The sequence below is a fragment of the Colius striatus genome, unplaced genomic scaffold (assembly GCF_028858725.1).
Source record: "Colius striatus isolate bColStr4 unplaced genomic scaffold, bColStr4.1.hap1 scaffold_44, whole genome shotgun sequence".
In the NCBI taxonomy this organism is placed as follows: domain Eukaryota; kingdom Metazoa; phylum Chordata; class Aves; order Coliiformes; family Coliidae; genus Colius; species Colius striatus.
Window position 1 is genome coordinate 153427 of NW_026908525.1, and position 17989 is coordinate 171415.

Consider the following 17989-nt stretch of genomic DNA (forward strand, 5'->3'; position numbering starts at 1 on the left):
AAGGAAAGAAAAGAATTCAAATTCTTCTAAAGGCTGGCTTTGCCATTAAACGCAGTAAAGTCAAAGGACCTGCACAGGAGATCCAGTTTTTAGGAGTAAAATGGCAGGATGGACGTCGTCATATTCCAATAGAGGTGATAAACAAGATTGCAGCCATGTCTCCACCAACTAACAAAAAGGAAACACAAGCTTTCCTAGGTGTTGTGGGTTTTTGGAGAATGCATATTCCAAATTACAGTATGATTGTGAGCCCCCTCTACCGTGTGACACAGAAGAAGAATGATTTTGAATGGGGTCCTGAGCAGCAACAAAGTTTTGTACAAATTAAACAGGAGATTGTTCATGCGATGGCACTTGGGCCAGTCCGGACAGGACCAGATGTTAAAAATGTGCTCTACACCGCAGCTGGGGAGAATGGCCCTACTTGGAGTCTTTGGCAGAGAGCACCTGGGGAGGGTCGAGGCCGACCTCTTGGGTTCTGGAGTCGGGGATACAGAGGATCCGAGGCCCGATACACTCCAACCGAGAAGGAGATACTGGCAGCATATGAAGGAGTTCAAGCTGCATCAGAAGTGATTGGCACAGAAACACAACTCTTCCTGGCACCTCGACTGCCGGTGCTGGGCTGGATGTTCAAGGGGAAGGCATTCCCTACGCATCATGCAACTGATGCTACATGGAGTAAGTGGATCGCACTGATCACACAACGAGCTCGTATAGGGAAGCCTAGTCGCCCTGGGATCCTGGAGGTGATCACAAACTGGCCAGAGTGCGAAGATGGTGAAATATCACCAGAGAAGGTGACACGTGCTGACGAGGCCCCATCGCATGATGAACTGTCAGAAGATGAGAAGCGGTATGCCCTGTTCACTGATGGGTCCTGTTGCCTTGTGGGGAAGCAGATGGAAGGCAGCTGTATGGAGTCACCTATGCAAAATTTCAGAAGCTGTAGAAGGAGAGGGTGAATCCAGCCAGTTTGCAGAGGTAAAAGCCATCCAGTTGGCTTTAGACATTGCTGAACGGGAAAAATGGCCAAGGATCTACCTCTACACTGATTCATGGATGGTGAAAAATGCTCTGTGGGGATGGCTACAGCAATGGAGACAGAACAACTGGCAACGATGGGGCAAACCCGTCTGGGCTGCTCCACTATGGCAGGACATTGCTGCTCGAATGGAGAAACTAGTTGTGAAGGTGCGCCATGCAGATGCTCACATACCCAAAAAGCGGGCCACAGAAGAACATCTGCATAACCAGCAAGTTGACAAGGCTGCTAAGATTTCTCACATAGATCTGGATTGGCAACATAAGGGGGAGTTATTTTTAGCTCGATGGGCCCATGATACCTCAGGTCATCAAGGCAGAGATGCTACCTATAAATGGGCTCGCGATCGAGGGGTGGGCTTAACCTTGGACACTATTGCACAGGTTATCCATGAGTGTGAGACATGTGCTACAATTAAACAAGCAAAACAATTGAAGCCCATATGGTATGGAGGACGATGGCAGAAATATAAATACGGAGAGGCCTGGCAGATTGATTACATCACACTGCCACAGACTCGCCAAGGCAAACGCCATGTGCTCACAATGGTGGAGGCGACCACCGGCTGGTTGGAAACGTATCCTGTGTCTCATGCCACCGCCCGGAGCACCATCCAGGGCCTTGAAAGGAAAGTCCTCTGGCGACATGGCACCCCAGAAAGAATTGAGTCAGACAATGGGACACACTTCAGAAACAACCTCATAGATGCCTGGGCCAAAGAGCACAGCACTGAATGGGTTTATCATATTCCCTATCATGCACCAGCCTCAGGAAAGGCTGAGCGATACAATGGGTTATTTAAAACCACACTGAAAGCAATGGGAGGTGGAACTTTCAAGCATTGGGATCCACATTTGGAAAAGGTCATCTGGTTAGTCAACTCTAGAGGATCAATCGAGCTGGCCCTGCCCTTACCTATTGTAGAAGGGGACAAAGTCCCTGTGGTGCATGTAAAAGACATGTCAGGGAAGGCAGTCTGGGTGTGTCCTGCCTCGGGTAAAGGCAAACACATCCGTGGGATTATTTTTGCTCAGGGACCTGGGTGTACTTGGTGGGTGATGTGCAAGGATGGGGAGACTCAATATGTGTCTCAAGGGAATTTCATTCTGGGTGACAATAACCCGTGAATTGAATTGTATAATGATAGCTGTTAAATGTCACGATTCCTATAGTTGGTCTACGTTATGTATGTGTAGATGATTATGATGTGTAAACCTAGACATGACGTGTAGATGGTATAGAATAAGGGCTGGAATGTCCTGGTTTGAGCCAGGATAGAGTTAATTCCCGTGAGGAACCAGGAAAGGGTACAGCCTGAACAGCTGACCCAGGCTGGCCAGCAGGTATTCGATACCATCCTAACATCATGCCCAGTCTATAGGTGGGGACTGGCTGAAAAAAGCTCTTACAGGGGCACGGTTTCTGGGTCCGTGGTCCAGAGCCATCGTCTAGGTTGGGTCCCGGGTGGTGAGCAAATGCATCATTCACAAGTTTTCTTTCTAATATCCCCTTGTCTTTGTTATAGTTGTTCCTTTTCAATTTTCCCTAGTAAATTGTTCTTATTTCAACTTAGGCGGCTCTTTAACTTTTTTTCCTTTGGATCCCCTCCATGTTCTGCCTACAGAGGAGAGACGGCGTCAGCACGGGTTTTTTCCCTTTTGCTTCAGCTGGGAAAAAACACAAGAGAGCTACAAGAAAGCAGGTAAGAAGACCCCATCTGCATTGGTATGTAGGTCCCCATGTATCCTATCAGCCAGCACTGTGCCACCTTTGCATCTGCTTTCCTTTGGGGGCTATCTGCAATCCCATGCACTTTGCCTGCTCAGTTCCTATTGAAAAAACGGCTGCCAGTAGAAGTTCTGCAACTGCATTTAAGACCTACAAGAAAGCAAGTAAGCAGACCCCACCTACAGTGGTATGTAGGTCCCCATGTAGCCTATCAGCCAGCACTGTGCCACCTCTGCAACTGCTTTCCTGTGGGATCAATCTTCAAACCTGTTCACTTGGCCTGCTCTGTTCCTACTGAAAATACGGGCTGCCAGTGGAGGTTATGCCATTGCATCTGGGAGCTACAAGAAAGCAGGCAAGCAGACCCCACCTACAGTGGTACATAGGTCCTGTATGGTACTGTAATGTCACACAGCATTGTTTAAGTGTCCAGTTATGATGTGATGTCATAGAGAACTGTTGCTGTGGCCAAATGTGTTTTGAATTCACACAGCCCCATTGCAGTGCCCAGATGTGCTGTGATGTCACACTGCCAGATTGCAGATACCAGAGGTGCTGTGATACCACAGAGCCCCGTTTAAAAATGTCCAGATGTTATGTGATGTCACAGAGCACTATTGCAATGTCCAGATGTGCTGAGATGTCACACAGCCCCGTTGCAAAGCCCAGATGTGCTGTTGTGTTACACAGCCCCATTGCAGTGCGCACATGAGCTGTGATGTCACACAGCACTGTAGCAGTTCCCATCTGTGCTGTGATGTGACACGGGACTTCTGCAATGCCCACATGTGCTGTGATGTCACACAGTCCCATGGAAGTGCCCAGGTGGGCTGTGATGTCAAAGAGCACCATTACAAAACCCAGATGTGATGTGATTACAAACATCCCTGTTGCAGTTTCCAGAAGTTCTGTGATATCACAGAGCACTGTTGCAGTGCCCAGATGTGCTCTGATGTTAAAGAGAACTGCTACAGTTCTCAGGTGTGCTGTAATGTCACAGAGCATTGTTAAAGTGTCCAGTAGTAATGTTATGTCACAGAGAACTGTTGCAGTTGCCATGTGAGCTGTGATGTCACAGAGAACTGTTGCAATGCCCAGATGTGCTGTGATGTCATGCAGCCCTGTTGCAATGCCCAGATGTGCTGTTTTGTCACACAGTCCTGTTGCAGGTCCCAGATGTGATGTCACAGAGAACTGTGGCAGTGCTCAGAAGTGCTGTGGTGCCACACAGTGCCATGGCAATGCCCAAATGTGCTCGGATGTCACATATTTCTTTTTTTCAGTGCCCAGTTTTACTGTGATGTCACAGGAAACCGTTGCAGTGCCCATGTGTGCTGGGATGTCACACAACACTATTACAATGCCCAAATGTTCCGTGATATCACAGGGTACTGCTGCAGTGCCTAGATATTCTGTTGTGTCACAGACTCCTACTGCAGTTCCCACATGTGCAGTGTCCAGTTGTGATGTGATGTTCTAGAGCACTGTTGCAGTGCCCAGATGAGCTGTTCTGTCACAAAGCACTTTTATAGTGACCAGATGTGCTTTGCTGTCACAGAGGCCTGTTACAATGCCCAAATGTGCCTGGATGTCACACAGTCCTGTTTCAGTGCCCAGATATGTTGTGATGTCACACAGACCCACTGCAAAGCTACATATGCTGTGATATCACATAGTCCTTTTGCATGTCCGAGATGTAATGTCCCAGAGAACTGTGGCAGTGCTGGGAAGTGCTGTGGTGTCACAGAGAACTCTTGCAGTGCCCAGGTGTGCTCTAATGTCACAGAGCAGTTGTGATGTGATGTCACAGAGAACTGTTGCAGTTGCCATATGAGCTGTGATGTCACAGAGAACTGTTGCAATGTCCAGATGTTCTGTGATGTGACACAAGACTTCTGCAATGCCCACATGAGCTGTGATGTCACACAGCCCCATGGAAGTGCCCAGGTGGGATGTGATGTCACAGAGCCCCGTTACAAAACCCAGATGTGATGTGATGACAAACATCCCTGTTACTGTGTCCAGATGTGCTGTGATGTCACAGAGCACAGTTTCAGTTTCCATATGAGCTGTGATGTCACAGAGAACTGTTGAAGTGCACAGATGTGCTGTGATGTCACACTGCTTGGATACAGTTCCCAAATGTGCTGTAATGTCACAGGTTCCTACATTGACTGTGATGTCACTCAGCAGCACTGCAAACCCCAGATATTCTGTGATGTAATAGACCACAGCTTCACTGCCCAGATGTGCTGTGATGTCTAACAGCCTGGATACAGATTCCAGATGTGATGTCACAGAGCACAGTTTCAGTGGCCATATGAGCTGTAATGTCACAGAAAACTGTTGCAGTAACTAGAAGTGCTGTGATGTCACAGAACACTGTAACATCACATCACATCTGGGTTTTGTAACGGGGCTCTGTGACATCACAACTCATGTTGCCATTGCAGAAGTCCTGTGTAACACAACAGCACATCTGGGCACTGCTACAGTGCTCTGTGACATCCCAGCACATGTGGGCACTGCAACAGTTTCCTGTGACATCACAGTACATCAGAGCGCTGTAAAAAAGAAATGTGTGACATCTGAGCACATTTGGGCATTGCCATGGCACTCTGTGACACCACAGCACTTCCCAGCACTGCCACAGTTCTCTGGGACCTCACAGCATATCAGGGAACTGTTGTGTGACATCACAACACACATCAGACTCAATGATCTTAAAGGTCTTTTCCAGCTGCAATGATTCCATAGGTCTATGAGCTGTTGCACAGCCGTGTGAGGTGCTGAGGGACAGGGGTTGGTGATGGGCTCAGCAGGGTGAGGCTGCCGATTGGACTTGATGATCTCAAAGATCTTTTCCAACCCAAATGAATCTTTGATTCAATGATTCTATGTCAGGATGGAAATGTTTCTGTCAGCAGGAATCTTCCCCAGAGACCAGAGGCCCTTGCAGACCCTGAGCCTGCTGTCCCCAAGACGTGCCCCTTCCCCACTGTCACGTCTTTGTGCTCTGATCCCCCCCAGTCAGCCTCGGGGACAGCCCTTGACCCTTGGGCAGCCTGGCACCAGCTCTGGCCCAGACCCCCAAGCGATTTTAATCAGAACAAAGAGGAGGCACAGCCTGAACACAGGACACTGAAGGCAGAGGAAATGTCTGGCAAGGGCCGAGGGCTCCCTGGAGCTCAGGGCTCTCCCAGCCGCACAGCTCCCTCCTCCCTCCCAGCTGCTCCCAGCCCCGCGGCAGTGACGGGCTCTCCTGGCCCGGGGATGGGCCACCCTTGTGCCCTGAGCTGCGGTGTCACGGCCTCACTGTCCTCAGGGGGATGTGCCAGGGACACCTCTTGGGCATCGTCGTAGCTCCAGCATTCTGGGCACAGGCACTGGGCATCTCCCTCAGCTCCAGGGGCCCCGGCACTGCTCTGGGAGCACAGCTTTGTCTCTGCAAAGCAGCAAGGCAGACTGTAGCACATTTGGACATCTCCTTCCTTCCCTCTCCTCACCACTTCAGAGATGCTGAGTCCCCCTCCACCCGTCCTGTCCCTCATCCCCATCCCCTCACCTCCAGGTGCGTCCCTGGGCCCTGCTCCCTCCTCCGCTGCCCTGGGCACTTCCCAGCCTCTCTGCCCAGACACAAGGTCCTCCCCAGGGTCAGAAACCTCCCTGGCATCATCATAGCCATCTGCTGGGCCACCTCTGGGCAGGACAGGGACATCTGGAAGCAGAAAGGAGCCGAGGTTGAAGATGGTGAGAAGATGCATCGTGCAGAGAAGAGGACGGGAGGTAGCGCAGGGACACAGGGCTCAGGCACTGGTGGCTGCAGTGGCACAGGAGATCCCCATCTGCTCCCCAACTCTGATGGTGGCACTCAGGGGGGCCACTGTCCATCCCAAGTCTGCAGTGATGAGTCATCAACCCCTTCCTGCCCCCCATTACCTCGTGCTGACCCCAGACCATCTTCCTCCTCGCTGTCCATGTGATGGGGCTGCAGCTTGGTCAGGGACCCCTCCGAATAGGAGCCTGGAGAAGTGACCCACAAAGCCAGGGCTGAGTGGGGAGGAGGGCCCAGGACTGACCCTGTGCCCTGGGACAAACCCAGCTGGGGTGGGCAGAGCTGATGGGGAGGAAGCTTCTGTCCTGGGCCAGGACCTCTCTGCTCTCCCCACATTGCTGCAGGGACCTTGGGCCTGGGGGCTGCAGGGAGTCAGCTGCAGCTGGGGACCAGGGGACAGAGCCCCCAGGGATGGACCCAGACCCACCTGATGGGTTAAATCTCGCCTGCTCCTCCCACACTGGGCTGTAACTGATCTCCTGGTACACTGCCTCAGGGAAGGGCTCCAGGGCTGTCTGGGAGCCTGTGGATAGAGACTGTTCTGGCTCAGGGACAGGCAGTTCCCACCTTCCCTCCCCTCCGCAGCTGCCCCCTCTCTGCCCCACGGATCCACAACACAGCCCCTGCACTGCCACGGGGAGCTGAGGGCTGGGCAGAGGAGCAGCCTGGGGCCTGACACCACGGGGATGGACCCTGCTGCCCTGCATTCCTCCTGTGCCCATCTGCCCCAGCCCAGCTCTGGCCATTTCTCGCCCCATCCCCAACTCCCCCGTCTCGGGACTCTCTTCCCCTGGCTGCTGCTGGCCCATCATCAGGCAGCCAGAGGCACAGCAGCAGCACACGCCTGTGCCCCCAGCTCTGCCTGTGCTGACACACACACCCCACAGCGCCCTGGCCCTGCCAAGAGGCAACTTCCCGTGGCAGCGTGGGGCAGGACTCACCTCTGCGCTCAGCCCTGGCGCTGAGCACTCTCCAGGCCAGGAGGGCCAGCAGCAGGCAGACAAGGGCTCCCAGGATCATGCACATGATGATTGGCAACGAGACACTTCTGCTGCTGGTCGGGTGGCCCCGAGTGGGATCTGCACAGGCAGCGACACACAGAGGGAAGCACCAGGCCAAGGAGCACTGGGGGGCTGGAGCACCCAGCCCTGACCCCCATCATACCGTGGGCAACTCACAGCCCTCCCCACCCCCAGCACCCATAACCCGCTGCCTCCTCGTGGGAGTTTCCCCCCAGTGAGGATCCCCTTCCCTCTGGCTGGGTCACAGCCTGGTCTCGAGGAGACTCGTTGCTGATGGGAAGGACACGTCACCTGCTCGAGGGGTCAGTGCTGCTGTCCTGGGCGCAGCCGCAGAGGAGGAGAAGGAGAGATGAGCTAAGAGGGGGGTACGTGGGTACCAGGAGCCTCCACCCTTACCTGGCCTGTGTGTGCAGACACCCCTGGCACAGCCCCCCTGAACCACCCCTTCCACAGGGCTGCTCAGGGGGCTGCGACAGAGCCCAGGGCCCTGCTCTGAGCCTTGGCCAGGGCAGCATCAGCAGCCTGGGAGTTCAGAGACTCATAGGATAGTGGGGGTTGGAACGGATTTCCAGAGCTCATCCAGCTCACATCCTGCTACAGCAGGTTTCCCTTGCTCAGGGGGCAGAGGAATGTGTCCAGGTGGGTTTGGAGAAGGAGCCTCCACACCCTCCTTGGGCAGCCTGGGCCAGGGTTCCCTCACATTAATAGTGTAAGAGTTTCTCTTTGCGTTTTAGTGGAGCTTTTTGTTTTGCAGCTTTTGTCCATTACCCCTTGTCCTGTGACTGGACATTGCAGAAAAAATGTCACCTCATCCCCATGACACCCACCCTTTAGGTACTTGTCAGTGTTAATGAGATCTCCCCACAGCCTCCTGCAGACTAAACAGCCCCAGGCCCCACAGCCTTTCCTCATAAGGAAGATATTCCAGTCCCCAGATCATCTTGCTGGCCCTGCACTGGCCTCTCTCCAGCAGTTCCCTGTCCCTCTGCAGCTGGGGTGCCCAGAACTGGACACAGGACTCCAGATGACGCCCCACCAGATATGGCAGAGCAGAGGGGGAGTAGAACCTCTCTCGACCTGCTGCCCACCCTCTTCCTGATGCCCTCAGGATACCATTGGCCTTCTTGCCCACGAGGGCACGTTCCTGGCTCATGTTCAGTTTATCAACCAGGACTCCAAGGTCCAGAAGTGCCCCTGGGGCTGCAGAGCCTGGCCGGGCAGCAGCTGGAGGACATCCAGCCCCACAGAAGCTGCTGTCGACATGGGACCAGGCTGCCATGCTCTGCAGGAACAGCCTCGCTCTCCAGAGCTCTGAGGGCAGGATGGGACCTGCCCCAGCTCCATGCAGTGCCCCGGGCAGAGCTGCAGCCCCTGCACTCACCCGCGCAGCGCACGGCCACGTCCTCCTTGTGCCGGCAGAGCCCGCGGTCCCCGGGCCAGGCCCAGCAGTGCTGCAGAGCCGCCTCTGTGCCCCGACACTCCACCTTCTCCAGCCAGATGGGGCCCGTGCCCTCCCCAAAGGCAGCCTCGGGCAGGGCGGCCACGGCGGGCCTACAGCCCAGCTGCCTGCAGGCCACCTCGGCATCCCGCACGTCCCACGTGTCGTCGCACACCATCCCCCAGGAGCCGCGGTGCCACAGCTCCACCCGGCCCGAGCAGCCGTCCTCTCCTCCCACGGCGCGGATCCTCTCCCTGTCTGCAGGAGGCACAGAGCTGCCAGGGCAGCAGGACGGTGGGCACAACCCTGCCAGGCCAGAGGGGCAGCAGAGGAGCAGCTCCCTACCTGTGCAGCTCGTGGCGTTGGGGCACGGGGAGCCCGGGGTTGGGGTCATTTCGGGCCGTGTCCCTGCAGAAGGAGATCAGAGAAACATGGAGTCGTGGAATCATTTGGGTAGGAAAAGCCCCTGAGGCTGCTGGAGTCCCAGCCCTCCCCTCACCCTGCCCATCCCACCACTGACCCACAACCCTCAGCACCTCAGCTTTGGGATCCCTCCAGAGATGAGGACTCCCCCACCTCCCTGGGCAGCCTGGCACAGGGGGCGGACAACCCTCTCAGGGAAACAGTTCTGCCTCAGCTCCAATCTCAACCTCCCCTGGGGCAACTTGAGTCCCTTTCCTCTTGTCCTGTCATTCATTACTAGAGAGAAGAGACTGACCCTAACATCAGTCCATCTCCTGGCAGGGTTTTGCACAGACTACTCCTGTCTCATCTCAGCCTCGTCTTCTCCAGGCTCAACTCCCCCATTCCCTCAGCGCCTCCCCAGCCCCTTTTGCTCCAGCCCCTTCCCCAGCTCCGCTGTCTGGCTCTGGCCAAGCTCCAGCCCCTCAGTGTCCCTCTGGCAGTGAGTGAAGGACCCAGCACTGAACACACCCCTCGAGCTGCAGCCTCACCAGAGCCCAGCACAGGGGACAATCCCTGCCCTGCTCCCGCTGCCACCCCAGTGCTTATCCCAGCCAGCAGGGAGGAATTGCTGGGTGGATACTGGTGCCCATGCAGCTCAGAATTACCACGGGAGGTGATGTGGGTCACATCTCGCAGCACGTCGCACGACCGCGGGTTCCAGGGATCGGAGGGACACAGCCAGAAGGAGCCGTGTCTCTCCTCACACTCCACACGGTCCAGCCAGGCGGGGACAGACACTCTGCCCCCTGGCCCTTGTGTATCCAGAGTCCCTTCCTTCCCGCAGCCCAGCTCCTCGCACGCCAGTGACACCGTTTTGGGGGTCATGGAGTTGGAGCAAACGCTGCCCCAAGTCCCGTTGTAGAAAACCTGCAGGCGCCCGGAGCAGCCGTCGCTGTTCTCCAGCCTCAGGGCCGTGAACTCTGGGAGGAAAGGCCCCAGAGGGGAAGGGGCTGGTCTGGGGCTCTGGGAGCAGGGACAGCCCCGCTCCCCCCGGCCCCTCAGCCGGGCAAAGCGCCCCTTTGCAGCCACGGGCACAGGCACGTCTGTGATGGACACACGGCCCTGCCCTTCCCGCTGGGCCTGGGCCACGGCGGAGCAGCACAGGGAGCCCGGGGCACGGAGGGGACCCTGCGTGGCCGTCCCTGGGCTGGGCTGGGGCGGGAGCTCAGAGGCAGCCAGGAACAGTCTGTGCCCCGGGCCCTGGGCTCCCGCCACACACCTGAGCAGACGGCTCCGGCGTCCTCTTTGTGCCCGCAGTCGTGCCGCCCCCAGGGCCCGGCTGGGCAGTCCCAGAGAGCGGCTTCGGCCCCGGAGCAGTTGACGCTGTCCAGCCAGATGTGCCCGGAGCCCTCCCCAAAGGCGGCAGAGCCCGGCGCCCGCACGGCCCCTCCGCAGCCCAGCTGCCGGCACACGACGGCGGCATCGGGCAGGTCCCAGCCGTCGTCGCAGACGCTGCCCCAGCTGCCCTGGGAGTAGATCTCCACTCTCCCGGCGCAGCGCCCGGGCCCGTTCGCCAGCCGCACGCGCCGGCTCCCTGCGGTGGGGACAGAGCCCAGATGGCGGCAGGGGCCGGCTGCCCACCTACCCTGTGCCCCGGGGGCCCCGTGGGGACACTCACCCTCACAAACCACCCCCACGTCCTCCACGACCCCCGCTGCCGGCCAGGAGACGTTGCAGAGGCTCAGCTGTGCCTCGTGCCCCTGGCACCGCACCCCTCGCAGCCCCACGGGGCCCGTCCCTCGCTCGGCCTTGGGCGGCTTGTAGGCCGTCTCTGCCTCTCCGCACCGCAGCTGCCGACACGCCACACGGGCCTCCGCCACGTCCCACTGCTCAGACAGGACTCTGCCCCACGTCCCGCGCTGGAAGATCTCCACTCGCCCGGCGCACCGGCTCCCTCTCCCGACCAGCCGCAGGGACCCGGAGCCAGCGGGGCCTGGGGAGTCATGGAATCACCGATCATGGACTCACACAACCCTTTGGGCTGACGGGAAAAGCCCCTGAAGCTGCTGCAGCCCCAGCCCTGCCCTCACCCTGCCCAGCCCAGCACTGACCCACGGCCCTCAGCACCTCAGCCCCACGGCTTTGGGATCCCTTCAGGGCTGGGCTCAAGTTTCCCCAGAGCAGGTTGAGATTGGAGCTAAGCTGCTGGGTCAGTGGTGGGCTTGGCAGGGTGAGGGCAGGGCTGGGACTCCAGCACCTTCAGATGCCTTTTCCAACCTAAACCATTGGTTCTCTGCTGGAGATGGGCCCTGGAAGCCAGTGTCCCTGGCAGGGAGCAGAGCTGAGGAGTCTGCCCCAGCAGAAAGCACAGGTTTGGGGCTGGTGCTCACCAGAAGCCCCAGCCTGGCTCTGTGGCTCACCCTCTGCTCTGCTGCTGCTGCTGGGGGCAGCCAGGCAGCCCCGTGGGGCTGAGATCATGCCTGGGGCTATTTCTGTGTTGCTGGAACAGGGCTGTCTGCAGCCAGAGGGGTGGGATGAGCCCCACAGCACCCAGCGCCCTGGGGAACATCAGAGGAGCCTGAGCCTGGAGGTGGCCCTTGGGGCTGCCCTGGGGGCAGGGACAATGTCTCTCTGCAGCCCTCAGGGCTTCTGCAGGGGGAAGTGCAGCCTGGGCCTGCCCCAGGTCCCCTGCCTTGGGCTGCTGTCATGCCAGGAGACAAAGGAGCGAATCCAGGGTTTGCCAGCCCTCACCTGAGCAGATGACAGCAGCAGCATCCTCATGGGAGCACGGGGAGGCCCCCAGCACGGTCACTGGGCACTGTCCCAGGTGGGCTTCAGTCCCACTGCAGTGGAACGAGTCTCTCCAGACGGGGCCCGTTCCTCTCCCAAAACTCCCTCCTCTGGGAAGGGACACGGCAAAGCCACAGCCCAGGTGACCACAGAGGACGTGGGCGTCGGAGAGGTGCCAGCGGGAGGCACAGAGGCTGCCCCAGGTCCCCTGCACGTGCAGCTCCACCCTCCCCTCGCACGCCGTGCTGCCGTTCACCAGCCTGAACCCTGCAAGCACAGAGACAGAGAACAATGGAAGGGGATGGACTTGTGCTCTGGCTCCTTCAGGAGCTGGGGAGAGGTCAAATGGAGGAGAGCTGCCATTCTCCTCCTCCACCTCTTCCCGCATCATTGTGGGGCTGCAGACCCCACATCAGCCCCTCTGTCCTCAGGCCCAGCACGGTCCCTGCCTTGCTGCCCTGTCCCCAGCACATCCCTGGTGTTTTACACCCCAGTGAGAGTCCTTACGTGTGCAGCTGAGCCAAGTAGCAGCTCTGGGGGTGCAGAGCTGGTCTCTGGGCGGGGCCCTGGGGCAGAACACAAGGGAAGATTCATTCCCTGCACACTGCAGCTCTCTGTCCCACATGGCACCGGTGCTGGCTCCATCATGAGCTATCCCTCGGATGTTCAGGGCTGCCCCACACTGCAGCTCCCTGCAGACCACAGCAGCAGCTCTGGCACCAAAGGCTGAGGCACAGACACTTTTCCACTTCTCCCCATCATGGATCTCCACGTGTCCTGAGCAGTCGTTGTCCCCTCCAGCCAGTCGGACAAACCCTGGTGCAGACAAACCCCCTGTGAGTTCCCAGAGCCTGCTGGCAGTTACCTGCCCTGATCCCACCTCATCTCCAAGGAGGCCACAAAGTGTCCCATAAGCCCCCAGGAACTTCCAGTGGGTGCTGATGGCACAAACACAGCAGGAGCAGCTCTGGGCTGCAGCAGCTCCCAGGGCAAGGAGGGGCACTGAGGACAGTGCAAGTGCTGGCACAGGTCCTGTGGCACAGGGCAGCTGGGGCTGGGGTAGGCAGGAAAGGTGCAGCAACAGGTCACCCCAACTGCATGGGGTGTGTCTCTGTGGGCTGCAGCTCAGGGGTCACCCTGGCAGAGGAGTAAGGTGCCAATAAAGTCCCTTGTCATCTCCTGCCATTCCCCAGGGCTGTGGGTGGCTGCATGAGATGCTGTGGGTGCCTCTGGCATGGTGGGAGCTGGTCCGTGGCAATGTCAGACTGCTCCTGGCTGAGTGGGAGGAGGAAGATGGGAACTGAGACACAATGGGGCAGGGAGAGGCAGGCCAGGCACCGACTGAGAGTGGGCTGAGCAACCTCAGGGCCCAGGTTTGTGGTGAGAACCCGGGCTGGGTTCCTATTGCCCTTTGTCGGGACTGGAGACACCAGCAACACCAGCTGCAGCCTGGCAATGTGACCAGCCAGCCTGGACCCTGCTCTCACACACACTCATTGCTCCTGGAGGGCACAGCCAGGTCCCTTTCTGGCCTCTTACCTGAACACCTCACTCCAGCATCCCATCTGTGAACACAGTTCTGCTTACCCCATCCGCTGTGTGTACAGTTGGACAGGGCAGGCTCGGAGCCACGACACCAAACATAACCCAACCAAATGGGGCCAGATCCTGGCCCAAAATCTTCATCATCTTCAACAGCAGACCCACATCCCAGCTGTTTGCAAACCACTGCAGCAGCTTTGAAGTTCCAGATGACACCACACACAGTGCCCCACTGTCCCTCGTGTTCCACCTCCACTCTCCCAGCGCAGCGGCTGCCGCCATCCACCAGCCTCAACTCTGCAGCCCCTGAAACGCCAACACGGGGCTGGTCAGGAGAGCACTGAGCTCCAGACGACAGCTCTGGGGTCCCCCCTGCCCAGGCAGAGGTAAAGGCACCTGAGGGACAGCCCTCCCCATCCTGGGCTGTCCCTGGGGCAGTCTGGGGGTCCCTTTTCTCCGCAGCTCTGCAAAGGGCTGAGGCTGCCCAGCAGCAGAGCTGCTGTACCATTCACAGCCCCACAGCCTGCAGCACATCCCCACTAATTCAACCCCCCCTTTCCCATGTCCCCTCTCTCCTCCCCAGCACAGCAACCTCTGTATGGCCCCGTGCCCCAGCCCCACACCTCCCTCTCCCACCCACACAGGCACAGCACCGACTCTCTTGAGCACCTTCTGCCCCTCGTCCCAGCGGCACCCGTGAAGAAACCGAATTGCCAGAGGTATCCCGATGAGCACGCTGGTGCCCACTGGCCCTGGGCTGTGGGACAAGGGAGCCAGCACTTACCCCTGCACAGTTGCAGCCCGAGGAGCGGCCACAGCACCCGAGGCCACACGGAGTCCCTCCGTGCCCATCCTGAGCCTCCTGCCCCGCGGGCACAGCCCTGCTGCTCCCCACTCCCCGGCACGGCTCCCGCACCCTCGTGGGGCTGCTGCTGATGGGAGGGTGAGATCTCTGAGAGATGCCAACGCAGCTGCAGGAGCCAATCCAAGCAGCAGCACCTTTTGAGATGTGATCAGGAGCTCTCTCCCCTCTGACACAGCTCAGCCCGCCAATGAGCTTCTCCAGTGCCCTTCATGCCCATATATGAGGGACACCACGGTCCCAATGCAGGTGCCACGGCTGCTGCCATGGGGCAGAGTTATGGGCTGAGGCAGGCGCAGAGGGGAAATGGATCTCCAGGCCCTCAACTGGGAGCACTGGGAGCACTGAGCATCCCCAGGGCTACACTCATCAGAGAACCCACGAGGGCAGTGTCCAGCAGCCCCCGAGCTGAGGGGCTGCACTGGCTCTGTGTCGGGGAGGAAAGGGAACAGCCCCTGCCCTGCTGCAGCCCCTGTGGGACAGCCCTGGGCTGGGGGCAGAGCTGCAGCCCCGGCCTGCAGGAACATCCCTCCTGGAGAGCCTCAGGACAGGGCCCCGGCAGGAGCCGCGCTGGGACACGTCCCCAGCCCGGCAGCAGGAGAGGCCCCAGCGTGTCCCCAACCGTCCCCGTGTCCCCCAGGGGCCGTTGTTCCCTGCAGGCAGATGCATCGGGAGCTGCAGCTGCAGCTGCACAAACCGCAGCCCCCACGGCCTCGCAGCACTCGCTGCGCTTCCCCCACAGCGCCCGGCCAGGAAGCCTGAGGTTTCCTCCTGGCACCCAGCCCAGGCACAGCCCCGCGGGGCCCCGACACACCCCCAGCCCCACTGCTCCTGCCGGGGCTGCTCCTTCGGCCTCGCAGAGATGCCAATCGCAGCTCCTGGCCCCTGGGATGGCCCCATGGGGGGCACTGCAGTGATGTCACCTCACACCCACATACAGGGACCCCTGACATGTTGTTCTCACTTTCTCACTCCCTTCTGCTGCAGCAACTTCTTCCCCTTCTCCAGTCCATCCATCACAGAGGCCTTACCTCCATCATTTGCTGGCCAGGCCTTGGGCAGCAGTGGGTCCAGCCCAGAGCTGACTGGCCTGGCCCTGCCAGATACAGGGGAAGCTCCTGGCAGCTCTTTGTTTAAAGCAGCCACCCCTGGAGCCCCCCACTACCAAACCTGCCCACACAAACCCACTGCATCCCGTTCCAACAGAGAGATGCTGTGAGCGAGCCAGCTCTGAGGAAGCCTCGCACTCGCTGCTCGATGGGCTGCAGCTGGGACAGAGCAGGTTCAGGCCTGAGCTGCAGGGAGAGGAACCCAAACATTTCCAGAGCAACATTGTAAGCACAGACACCACCAGCAACAGCAGGAATGACACATATCCTGATAAAGACAGTTTCACAAAGAAAAGCAAAGGCTGTGTGTGGCAGCAAAGGGGAACAACATTTCCTTCTCTCCTTCCCTTTGACTCCTGCTGCCCAGCCCCTTTGTGGGAAGAAGGGCCTCAGGATGCCCTGCAGCTGCTTTGGAAGACAAATGACTCAATGACTTCTCCTTCTTCCTCTGGGCTTGTGTTGCTGAGCAGGGCACCCCAGGGCATGAAATCCCCCTGGGGTCAGCTTGGGGCAGCTCTTCTGGCTTTGTCCCCTGCCAAGCTCTGGCCCAGCCCCAGCTGATTCCCCAGAGGCTGTGCTGCCATTCAGCGGGACCTCAACCGGCTGGAGAGTTGGGCAGAGAGGAACCTCCTGAGGTTCAACAAGGACAAGTTGAGAGTCCTGCAGCTGGGGAGGAACAACCCCCTGCACCAGGACAGGCTCAGGGTGACCTGATGGAGAGCAGCTCTGCAGAGAGACCTGGGAGTGCTGGTTGATAAACTGAACGTGAGCCAGCAACTTGCCCTCATGGGCAAGAAGCCAATGGCAGCCTGGGGGCATCTAGAGTATGAGCAGCAGATAAAAGGAGGTTCTCCTCCCCCTCTCATCTGTAGGTGTCCAGCTCTGGGCTCCACACCTCCAGAGGGACAGGGAACAACTGGAGAGAGGCCAGTGCAGGGCCACCAAGATGATCAAGGGACTGGAGCATCTTCCTTACGAGGAAAGGCTGCAGGACCTGGGGCTGTTTAGTCTGGAGGAGACTGAGGGGGTGAGGGAGTCCCGGACAAACTACCCAGAGAGGGTGTGGAGGCTCCTTCCTTGGAGCTCTTCAAGATCCACTTGGACACTGTTCCCGTGTGACCTGATCTAGGTGGGAGCTGCTTCTGCAGGGGGGTTGGGCTGGATGATCTCTACAGCTCCCTTCCAACCCCACCATGCTGTGATTCTGTGATTCTCTGATACTCATTGAATTACAGACGGTCTCATTAGCTACAAAATACATCTTTATTAAAACCAGAAACAGACTTGAATCCACAAGCAGTATCTGCCCTTCCTCCCCAGCACGCCCGGCTTCCACATTCTGTGCCCCCCTCTGCCCATCTGTAAAGCCAGAGGGGCACCAGGAGCCAGCCGGGGTGCTGAGAGTTCTCCCCTGTGGGCAGCAGAAGCCCAAGAGGCCACGTGCTCGATGTTCTCGGTGCAGGCGACAGTGAGCAGCACGGGCAAGGACACAGAATGGAGCTGGATGCCTGAGCCGTGAGCAGGAGCTGCAGGCCCCAACAGAGGTGACAGATGCTGCGCTGGTTCTCCACTGGGCCGTTCCTGGAGCACACACCCAAGGCCATGAAGCCCCAAAGCAGCAGGTAGCCTGCGGGAGAGCAGAAGCATGGGGCAGGCAGCGCCCGGCGGGCTCAGCCGGGCTGACAGGAGCTGCTGAGCTGCACCCGCAGCGCTGCAGGGAAACCTGACGCCGGAGCCCACGTCTCTCAGAGCACCAGGGCAGTGGCTGCGGCAGCCACGGGGGCAGCAAGCCCCGGCTGTTCCGGCAGCACCTTGCAGCTCCAGGAGGAGACACACGCAGTGCAGAAACAGCCAGTCCAAAGCGCTCGGTGCCTACCTAGGAGGTACTGCCAGTAGGCTGCAGATCTCCTGCAGCATCTTGAAGATCAGCTGCCGCAGGCTCTGTGAGAAACACCACCCTCGGAACAGCAACAAGGACCCGGCACCTTCCTAGCAGAGGAGATGGCAAGTTGAGGACAGGCAGTGGGCAGCCGTGGCTACCTGCCCCCAGCTGCTGAGCTCTTGCCCTGCAGAGCCAACGGGCACTGCCCACGCAGCCCTCCTTGTCCCCAGCTCACAGGGTGAAGGAGGTGACACCTTCTCAGCCTGTCCCCACAGAACAACAACCACAGGCCAAGGAAGTAAAGCAGGAACAGCTTAGGGTCAAAGCCTGG

The 17989-nt window shown here is 58.5% G+C and overlaps 2 protein-coding genes across 2 annotated transcripts in view; both read right to left on the minus strand.

Annotated features, from left to right (window-relative positions):
* Window positions 1–5961: 5961 nt before the first annotated feature.
* LOC133629413 (antigen WC1.1-like) lies at window positions 5962–15567 on the minus strand. The gene is made up of 13 exons (XM_062020056.1): window positions 15494–15567; window positions 14429–14562; window positions 13971–14111; window positions 12225–12530; window positions 11152–11466; window positions 10753–11067; window positions 10139–10453; window positions 9414–9476; window positions 9012–9326; window positions 7550–7687; window positions 7036–7131; window positions 6713–6796; window positions 5962–6146 (listed from the first exon to the last, which is right to left on the minus strand). The coding sequence occupies exons 1-13, from the start codon at window positions 15565–15567 to the stop codon at window positions 5962–5964; spliced, it is 2481 nt and encodes an 826-aa protein (XP_061876040.1).
* A 1453-nt stretch (window positions 15568–17020) lies between these two features.
* Window positions 17021–17989, minus strand: part of LOC133629414 (uncharacterized) — a 97168-nt gene continuing 96199 nt past the window's right edge. Inside the window, exons 5-6 of the mRNA XM_062020057.1 lie at window positions 17653–17761; window positions 17021–17403 (exon numbers count right to left, since the gene is read on the minus strand). Coding sequence (XP_061876041.1) covers window positions 17043–17403; window positions 17653–17761 — 470 coding nt within the window. The 3' untranslated portion in view covers window positions 17021–17042. The remainder of the gene's footprint in view (window positions 17404–17652; window positions 17762–17989) is intronic.

What these genes read in the sequence shown, in the direction of transcription:
- LOC133629413 (XM_062020056.1), bottom strand. Translation starts at nt 15,567, where the DNA reads ATGGGGCCATCCCAGGGGCCAGGAGCTGCGATTGGCATCTCTGCGAGG. An exon ending in TGCTGCTGTCATCTGCTCAG is followed by an intron (nt 11,467 to 12,224) that starts GTGAGGGCTGGC and finishes ATGACTCCCCAG; the next exon opens with GCCCCGCTGGCTCCGGGTCC. An exon ending in CGCCGGAGCCGTCTGCTCAG is followed by an intron (nt 10,454 to 10,752) that starts GTGTGTGGCGGG and finishes CTTTCCTCCCAG; the next exon opens with AGTTCACGGCCCTGAGGCTG.